The sequence below is a fragment of the Lingula anatina genome, chromosome 3 (genome assembly GCF_051362555.1).
Source record: "Lingula anatina isolate TDL-2025a chromosome 3, LinAna3.0, whole genome shotgun sequence".
In the NCBI taxonomy this organism is placed as follows: Eukaryota; Metazoa; Brachiopoda; class Lingulata; order Lingulida; family Lingulidae; genus Lingula; species Lingula anatina.
The window spans coordinates 14643429-14654075 of NC_141769.1; the positions used below are offsets into that span (position 1 = coordinate 14643429).

Below are 10647 nucleotides of genomic sequence, written 5' to 3' on the forward strand. Positions count from 1 at the left end.
TTTACCCACTGTACCATCGGCGCTGTCTCGGTGTTGGAGTTGTAGAATAGTACATTTATCTGTACTCACTATTCACCTCACACAGATTTAAATTCTCCTAAACATGGGTCGGCTTTTTAGATGGTAGAAATGAAATACTGATTATATTGGACTTTTTTATGAACGTTAGTAAAATCAACACTATGTGGAACATCGCTAACTACCTGAGTGACTTCTTAAAATGATTTTTCAGAAAACGAAGGGGGGGTCAGGACCCCCCTCCCTGAACCCCCCTCTAAATCCGCCAACGTGTACTAATATATGCCTCAGCCCTGGACCAGCAAGGATTAATGTTTATGTACAGACACAGATGTGTCTGTACATATTGCCATCATCTGCGTCTGTCGTCGCCGTCGCTGTCGCCGTCGCCGTCGCCGTTGGCGTGCACTTTAACCGTAAACACGATAGGCCCTAAGTGAAAAACTGTTTTACCTTTTGGCTTAAAAGTTACAGAACTGATGAATATTCATAATACGCCGGTCAAGTTCGAAAATCAGCATGATCGGGTCATTTTTAGGGAAGTTAGCCTATGCTGTTTTTTCAATTTTTTCAGCATATATGCAACACCGTACATACGATAAGTGAAAAACCGTTTTACCTTTTGGCTTGAAAGTTACAGAACTGATGAATATTCATAATACGCCGGTCAAGTTCGAAAATCAGCATGATTGGGTCATTTTTAGGGAAGTTATGCTTTTTTTCCCACTTTTTTCCAGCATATGTGCAACACTGTATACACGATAAGTGGAAAATGGTTTTACCTTTTGGTTTGAAACTTACAGAACTGATGAGTATTTATAATAGGCAGGTCAAGTTCGAAAATCAGCATGATAGAGCCACTTTTTTGTAAGTTATGCTGTTTTTTTATTTTTTTTTTCAGCATATAGGGCCTATATGCAACACCGATAACACAATATAAGAAAAACAGATATGCCAATTGTCATTGTACTCACAGGAGTGGTCAATCTTACTAAAACATAGGTTGAGTATGAAAATCAGCATAATCGGGCCATTATTTTAGAAGTTATGCTTTTTTTCACATTTCCTCAGATTCAATTCTTAGGCATGTTAATAGTCTCATTTTTGAACTAATAAGATACGTAAAAGTGTTTGTTTGACATTTCCTGCATCTTTACAACATTGTCAGTTGATTATGTAAAAATGATGGTAAATTTGTTATCGTGTATTGTGTAATGAAGTGTCAAAAATGGAAATAAACTCATATCATTGCAGTTTGTCAGATTCAATCATCCACTATGTTCAGAATCTTAGAATGGAGGAAATTGGATATTTAACACTGTTCTATTGATATATTTCCCATCTCATCAATTTTCTTAGTTGGTCATATAAAAATGGCAGTAAAATGTTCATTTTGTTTTATGTTAAAAAAGTGTTAAAAATTGAAATAAACCTATTTCAGAAAAGTGCTGTCTTGTTTACATTTTGGCATTTTCAAGATGTGACTTGAAGTTCCATGATCCTGAAGACCTTTGCTAGTCACATTTTCTGAATATCCATGATACTAATAATTTATTATGTAAAATTGATGGTCATTATGCTGTTAAACATTATGTAATATTGCATCAAAATTTGAAGAAACACCTATTTTGGGCACTATTCCCATGATGATCATTTAAAGAAAATTATATCACTCACTGGTCTCAAACTTACAGGAAAGAAACATGGGACTAAAATACAGCTTCAGTAGGCAATGCAGTCTGTTTGGTAATTTTTTCTGGCAGTTAAACAGTTTTTTGTGAAAATTTAATTTTTCACATGTTGGCATTTTCAAGGTGTGACTTTGAAGTTCCATGATCCTGAAGACCTTTGCTTGTCACGTTTTCTAAATGTCCATGTGACTAATATTCTATTAATAAAATTTGATGGTCATTATGCTGTTAAACATTAAGTAATGTTACATCAAAATTTGAAGAAACCCCTATTTTGTGCACTGCTCCTATGATGACCATTTAAGGGAAATCATGTCACTTACTGTTCTCAAACTAACAGGAAAGAAACATGGGACTAAAATACAGCTTCAGTAGGCAATGCAGTCTGTTTGGTAATTTTTTCTGGCAATTTAACAGTTTTTTGTAAAAATTTAATTTTTCACATATTGGCATTTTCAAGGTGCGACTTAGAACCTCCACTGGCTTGAAGACCCATGCTAGTCACATTTTCTGAAAATCCATGACACATATATTTTATTATTAAAAATTGATGGTCATTATGCCGTTAAGCATTATGTAATGTTGCATCAAAATAGAAGAAAACACAATTTTTGGTGCTGCTGCCATGATGACCATTATGGGAAAACCATGTTACTTATGATTGTCAAACTTTCAAAAAAGAAACACAGGGCTAAAATGCAGCCTGAGTTGGAAAAGCAGTTTAATTGGCTTCTTTTTCTGAAAGTTATACATTTTAGTGAAATATTCGTTATCTTTTTGGCATATTCATTGTGGGACTCGGAGCTCCCATGGACATGAAGTCGAATGGTAATCAAATTTTCTACATGTCCATGCTATTTATTGTCAATAATCAAAAATTGGTGCTAATTATTATATAATTTATTATGTAATGTTACATCTTCTGCTTCTGCTTCTGCAAACTTAATGAAATAAAACTGTGTTACTTATTATTATGTTTAACTTACAAGTATGATTTTTAGGATTGGCATGCAGTTCAAATTAGAAAGCCAGCTCAATTGGGTTATCATTTATTATTGAATTTATGCAATTTTGTGTGAAATTTTCATTTTTCTCATTCTGGCACTTTCAAAGTATAAACTTGAACTCTGATGGGCCTGAAGCCTTATGCTTTTACTTTCGTCCGTGTTACCTGTTCTGCATAATTAAAATTTGATATTGACTGTGCAGTTAAACATAATGTATTATTGCATCAGAATTGGTAGTCTCCTATTTTGTACATTATTGTTTTGTGCTTTTCTTAAGATGTGACTTATGGGCCTGAAAGACCTTTGAGAGGGTCAGTCTGTAAATTTCCCTTGGATATCACTTAGATAATTTCAGAGTTATAAAGTGATTTGCTTAATTTATAGGCCATAAAATGAGATAACATAAAGCACACTTGTTGATATTTCCCTGTAAACTCCCAAAGGTTAAGCTCTCTGCTAGATTTATGATAAGGAAGCAGTGATAATTATGCAGGTAAATTTTGTTTAATATTGCAAATAAGTTTATATATATATATATATCAAACTCAAAGATTAAAAGTTTGAATAGCAGCTTCATTGGAATTATATTTACCTCTGCCAAGGAGGTTATATTTTCACCCCTGTTTGTCTGTCATCAACATAACTCAAAAAGTTATGGAACGATTTTGCTGAAATTTTCAGGAACTGTCAGAAGTGGGCCAAAGAGGACAATAATCAATAATAATCAACAGTTGCTGCCTTGGCAGAGGTCTGCACTCTCGGAGTGCTTTTCTGGTTTTGTTATGTTTTCCTTTATAATTTGTGACTTTTAACTCTCATCCGCCTAAGGCTCTGCACATTTTCTGTATTTTCTATAGGTTAAGCTCTCTTAACTGGGTCACATATTTAGGAATTGGTGATAATTATGCAGGTAAATGTTGTTTAATATTGCAAATAAGTTTACAAAAGAAAAAATTTGTGTAATGCTAACATTAATGCTATAGATGAATAACAGCGCCTTATTATCCTCAAACACATTGGGGTTATTCATATCATGTAATACAGCAAGATTAAAAGTTTGAATAGCAGCTTTATTGGAATTTTTTTATTGTTTTTTTTGTGTGTTTTCTTTTTAATTTTTTTTCCTAAACACTGGCATTTTCAACTCCCATCCACCTGAAGCTCTTTAGATTCTCTATATTTCCACATTTAATAAGCAGTTGCATAGGTTTTTATGTCTTTAAACATTATGTAATATTATTTTATGCACTGTCAACATTTTTCAAATATTGGGATTTTCATTATCTGAATTTGAATTCTCATGGTCCAGAAACTGTAATCTTATTGCAGGGGTGGATTGAGGCCGTCTTCTGGGTCTTTCAGATGACGGTCAGATATTTAAGTTTACAATGACTGGTATCAATTTTTTTCTGTTGGAAGACCATCAAAAGTGGAGGATGGATCAACAAAGATACTTTGGAATACTGTCAGAAAATATCTCTGGATCTGCTCCTGTTATTGAGCATGTTACCTGTTGTGCATGATTAAAATTCAGTGTTAACTGACTGTGCTATTATAAGCATTATTTATTATTGAATCAAAATTGACAAAATGACCTATTTTGCATCTTTATTTTCTGTTTTGTGTCTGTACATTTGACAGCTTTGCTGCCTTGTTATTTTTTTCATCAAAGCTGTAAAATATAGTTTGCGGGTCCCGAGAGTCCCGGTCTCTATGGAACCCGTTTATTGAAATAATTCTATGACTGATGTAAGCTTATAATGCGTGGTAACGCACAATGTACATTAGCAACTTCATTGAGCATAGAGACGCATTTCACACAGTTTTCAGTCGATTGATGAATTAGGAATTGTGTATACGATAAATTTGCTGTCAGATATATTTTGTATTACCATGTCAGTTGGAAATGTACTCTGCACGTATTCTCTTCTCTAGCATTTAAGCTGTTATCAAAACTTGTTATTAATGCACGGCACACTTCTCTCCCATGGGAAATTTTACCCCTGTCCCGCCCCGCGATAACTTCTTTTATTTGAACCAAATGTAAATAATTAAATCATAATTGTAAAAAGAATGTATTTATTTCTGAAGTGCCGTTACTAGAGATTCCTAGCATTATTAACTACCACTACATCTGGGTGAGCAGCGTTGCAACTGAACCACGTTATACTAACATGAAAAATGTCTTGGGTGTGACAAACACGTACATTGAAATCGACAGCTCGGGCGATCCTATTATATAGCTGTACAATATCAATCCAAACACCCAGTCTTATATACAATGTTGATGTGTGCAAGGCTATGCCTAACAACCTCTACCATACTCGGAAGGTAATTTGCATATTTATGCCTTTTCAGCGGAATTCAGTTTTGATCGTCAGGTACTTTTAGTCATTAGTTTCAGAATTTTGATTTTCTAAAACTAAAAATTATGCAGACTTTTGAGATGGCCCCTGAATACGATGGTAAGTTCGGGGACTCTTTTTCCACTGTTTTGAGCGTTACCGAATCAAGTTGAAATTGTAAGGGTAAATGTTAAAGAATAATTTAAATAATTAAAATAATCTTCTGGTCAGAGTCTTGTCTCCTTCACTGTGAATGCTGAGTGGATAGCGAATATAAATGCAAAGTGGACATTTGCCGGGCTGAGGATGTCAACTGATGGGTAAACAAGGTCAATTTTGACTTGAAATCCCGCTGCCCATGAGGTAGGGGTCGAAGGTGTACTTCTATAGCAAATAGTAGACGTTCTGGACCATGAGTATGAAGTCTATGAAGGTGTGGTGTGTCTTGATAAAGATTGAGCACTTGAAAGCACTGCGATGTCTCTAGATCATCTGCTTGTTAGCAGTGGTAAAGTATTCAAACCTCACCCACGGTTTGCGGGCGCTATCACCATATAGTAGACCCAATACATCAAGTTGAAGAGACCAAACGCAACTGGAAATATCACTCGGGAAATCTTTTCAACATCGTGAGGAAGCATCGCCCTTCTTGTGACCTACAAATGAACGGACAAAGAAGCCTTTAATATTTATAGATACTTTCGTTCATTCTAGCTTCTAGTTTTTGTAAATTTGTAAATGAAATATAAAAAGCCTGCGTAATTCCCCACATTTCTTCATGATAGGAGACTATTAACTCTGTGTGGGACTTACTTTTTTCTGAATATAATTTAGATGTACTTTATTTCTTAACTGTATTAAATTGCTTTAAAGCTCATTCTTTTCACAATGTTATCAGTGTGTCTACAGTCGTTAAAGTTCAACTCACTTGGTGTTCCTCATAACTGTGTCTACATTCACTTTCTTCTGTCTCAATCTTGTCAATTTTTCTTTTCTCGGTACTCGCTATCTGGACGCTGACCAAAGCATACTCCAGGAATGCTGAGAAAACGAAGGTCAGGCAACCATTCAGCCACACGTCTATGGCCTTCAGCATGGACGACTTAGGAAGATGGGAGTTTAAGCTGGCCATCTTTAAATAAACGGCATGAGAAAATATTATTATAGAAAATAAAACCCGTGGGCATATTTAAAGAAAAGCATAAGTTGCGACACGAAAAGCATATCTTTCTTTTTTTGCACTCCCACTCTTGTGTTGATGAGCGCGTTTAACCTTTGCACAAATCATAATAGAAAATGAGATAAAAAAAACACACTTTCAGAGAGAGAGAGAGAGAGAGAGAGAGAGAGAGAGAGAGAGAGAGAGTGCATAAAATATAAACTCAAAATACTATTGCGAAAAAATGTGCCCAAGCGAAACAGACCATTGTCGCCATGGTCAGCACCGAGGTCAAGCCTATGGTCACTCTGGCCGGGGGAGAGTTCTTGCTGATCCAGAAAGCTATCCAAGACATACTGACCAGGACCATACTAGGTATGTACACCTCTAGGACGTAGTAGCCCACGTCCCTCTGCAAGACAAATTCTGCTTGGAGACACGGGCGACGGCCTGGTCATGGAATAAAGCATAAGAAGAAAATAAAAATATGATCAATATACTTGTGTGTTCGAGCAATATCATTTTACACATATACTAGAATTACGTTTCAGATGTTGGCTAATAAAGCCTACTGGTACATTTTAAAATAATATAGAAATCCATTTTTACTCTCAGACAATAATTATATGAAACGTTCTGATATGTTCTTTTCTAATTGATATGACAGATATGTACCCTCATTAAAGTATTCATTTCCCCTTAAATTTGTCGCACATTTTGTAAACTTGACATCCGTAATGTCAAAGTGTGACAGTTTTACGTGACGCCTGTCATCAAGCTGTTCCTCTGTCCACTCATACTGCATTTCCTCATCCGTGAATGCATCTGAATAATAGACCAGGCATTATCTTTTGAACAAAATAGTCTTGTTTTAGCACCAAGACGGATGTATTTCAATTATTTATTCGTAACCGTAAATGGTACTTAAAAGTAAAATATCTAGTTTCATAGCTGAAATATTGAATATGAAATAGTCGGGTTGAGAGTCACCCTGAAACTAAGTCTACACAAATGTAGCTGTGAAGAGTGAGTTACAATTCTCAACAATTACTTATTAAGGAAATGCAGAATATACTGTCATTGCATTTATGTTTGGCTCAATTTAATAGAATAATACAATGTTTGCCAGTAAATTTAGAATTATTTGATTGCAAAACACCGTCGCGAATTGTCGGCCTACAGAGAAAAAGCTCTCCTCCAAGATAGCAACTTACAGCACCGCTACAACATCAGTTTATTTCGCATATCAATTCAGTCTGAGTTACGAAATCGACCGAGATATCCCAAGGGGAACTTACAACTTTGCAGAATAAGTGGGCATTTCTGGGTATCAAACGGAAACATAAATAGGTCCATTGGGCAGGCTGCAGTAACAGTGATTCTGAAACACAATGGGCGCCAAAGTGATTTTACTAACATGACCAGCACGGCAAGAAGAAATGCAAGTTTTGGGAAAAATGCTTTTAAGAATATAGAATCCCGTACAATTCTTATTATGTCAAGGATATAAGTCTACAAGAAACACGTGTTCCAAAAGAAACCATGTACCATTCTTGATTAGGAGAAGCATTGCTGGTTTATGACAGAAATTTGATTGAGCCGTAATATTTTTTATCATAAAAATTGTCAAATAAAAAAATTACGGGGAGCTCATTCAAAATGAAATAAAATAATGTGCATGAACGATTAAATGTTAAACTAACCTGGAAATAAACATTACCGAGCCATTTTCATAGAGACGTAACATGCGGTTGGGTATTGTTACGGAATGCCATTCTGCCGACTTCTCGTTTCGGATAAACAGATCCGGTATCCAGATGAACCCAGCGTGTCTGGGGTCCATATCCATGTAAGTTCTGTTGATCCGACTACCGTCGAACTTGAGCCTGTGGTCTTCCCAATTTCGCTCTAGGACAAGGTCCAAAGTTATATCCTGGGATTACAAAGGGAAAGATTTTAAATTAAAAATAAGTTTCTTTGATAGGTTAGACATTGTTGACAATATGGTCGATCGAGTGAAGACAATAAGCAAGCCAATGCATGAGATATTAATTGAAGACTGAAAATTAATATTAAATGAAAAATTGTTTTTTCGCTGTAATAATTCAAAAAGTACTCAGAGTTGTAGGGTAATGCATTCCATCATATCGATTGAAGATCGATTAAATGAAGTTAGATATTTACTATATGATCAGGTTATTTGAAGCACATGAAAAATGTTTCAAGTAGGATGGAGAACAATCAGGATGACACACACACACACACAACAAGCAATTAATACTCTACCATTTGAATTTCGTCCACGGAGTTTATACGGTTGATGGACAATTGCATTCCAATAACGGTGGGCTCATCTGAAGATAAGGATATACAAATGATTTTAAAATGTTGTAACTCTAATGTTTGAAAATATCTTTTTTTTTTCAATTTTACCAACATCCTTAATTCATGTAAGTCGGAAAGTAAGTTAAGGCAAACTAAGAATAACCTATGCAGCGTCGTTTCGTTACTGTTTTTCCATATGTTCAATTAACTTGTTTTGCGAGTAATCGATCAGCCTGGTTCATTTAGGTAAATGATTTTTACCCAGAAAGTACTACTTAGGCAGCAACTATATGGAACATCCCTATCCAGAAGTGTTATAAAGCATAAACGTCACGTTAAAGCTGAATTTGCAGCAATATAATGGTATTCTGACTTTGAAGTAGGTTCTTCTGAAGGTTACCCTGATCTTTAAGTCCACTGGAACCCAAAGGTTACCTCTATATAATCTGTGTAATGAACATGTTAAAAGCGTCGCGAATCGATTATATTAAATTGTCTGAGACCAACGTGAAGGCAGTTTGAGGAGGGTTTGGGAAGTCTGTGTCTGCCTATGTCACACAAAGGGCACACAAATCTGAAGAGCCAAGCATGTAATAAGGATATACTCATGGCCTTATGCAGATTGCTGCTATCCAATCTGTCACAAGACACATATGAATTGGCTACAAAAGCAAGATCAACACCCCCCATTTATATATGCAAATCTTTCATAAGTACTATATGAAAAGTGACTTCGTGTTCTTGTTGGGACCTAAACTAGTTTTTATCAATTTACCTCTTTAAATACAGCAAAAGAGACCGTCTATTGAATATTTTTCGGTAACACCACCACAGAATGCATTGTTATAGAATTATAATCTGGTTCCTTGTTTATGCCATTTCACTCAAATATGACACAACGACTGAGTGAAAACAGCAAGGATCCATTCTATTTTTTGCTCCAGCCAAAAGTAGGCCTACATGTATATGTGTATCCCCGCCCCTAACGTTGAGTATTTGAAGAGACATTTGTCGCTTCATAAGAGTTGCAGGATAATAACATACCGACATCGATCGTGGGTTGCATTGTGTTATCATAACCCTCCATCATCTGGGATAGTATCTCTGACCTGAAGTAGTGAAAAACATTACTATTATAATATAATCGCCATGGACGTTTATTGTAACCGTGTACACACACACACACACACACACACACACACACACACACACACACTACTACTACTTGCGGAACCCACTCAGAGAATCAACTACAGGGACAGCAAACATGTAGAATAAAACACTGCTATTATTTTTCAATATGATAAATATTTGTTGGTTCTTTGATGTTTAGAAACATAACCCCCATTTGACAACTTACCTTACATTGCTACTCCCTATTGAAGTAATACAACATTGTACAGCAATAAGAAAACACAGTGCAAAGTAATGATTCCACATTACTAACAAATGAAGGTGCCGGTAGCAATACGCACGTATAATGTTGTTCGGATGTTCGGATCAAAATGTTAGTATTAATAGTACCATATGAAATGAGTAATGGCCGCTTTTTGTTTTGCTTGAACTGACAGATGCAGCTGCTAGAATAATGCATTGGATAAAGGTTTCCATGCCATGCAAAAGGTAATGTATTGGAAAAAGGTTTCCTTACCTTGCAATCTACATAAGAGTAATGCATGATGTTTCATTTAGACTCGTCTGAGGCTACCTGTAATACCAAACATGCCATAACCGTAAATCATACTTGCCTTTGGATTAAGTGCCAGAGTGCTCTTGTACCAAGTATCAAATATGGTATATTTGTTATTGCAGGATTAAGCCTTTTAATTTCGAAAACGTTTAAGCAGGACATAAGGTAAATATATATATATATATATATATATATATATATATATATATATATATATATATATATATATATATACTGAAGTATATATATATCAAAACACGATAACACGACCGGACAAGCCTTTCGGCAAGGGACAGCTCACATAGAATAACCAAACTCCTTTTACAAAAGTTTCTATTCCTCAAAATAAAAATAAAATAAAATAAACACACACCGACAAGTAAAACGTACCTAAACAACTGATGCTGATCAA

At 35.4% G+C, this 10647-nt stretch overlaps 1 protein-coding gene across 2 annotated transcripts; it reads right to left on the reverse strand.

Moving 5' to 3' along the window:
* Window positions 1-4294: 4294 nt before the first annotated feature.
* LOC106160192 (glycine receptor subunit alphaZ1) lies at window positions 4295-10260 on the reverse strand. Of its 2 annotated transcripts, none has more exons than XM_087009854.1 (9): window positions 10197-10260; window positions 9590-9654; window positions 8507-8574; window positions 7924-8153; window positions 7519-7601; window positions 6896-7045; window positions 6486-6670; window positions 5990-6193; window positions 4295-5717 (listed from the first exon to the last, which is right to left on the reverse strand). In XM_087009854.1, exons 2-9 carry the CDS (start codon window positions 9633-9635, stop codon window positions 5586-5588), a joined length of 1098 nt encoding a protein of 365 aa, XP_086865980.1. In that variant the 5' UTR covers window positions 9636-9654; window positions 10197-10260; the 3' UTR covers window positions 4295-5585. The 2 variants fall into 2 exon arrangements, with proteins under 2 accessions (XP_086865980.1, XP_086865979.1); XM_087009853.1 differs by lacking the exon at window positions 10197-10260 and adding an exon at window positions 9906-10037 and having other exon boundaries at window positions 4296-5717.
* Between the last annotated feature and the right edge of the window lie 387 nt (window positions 10261-10647).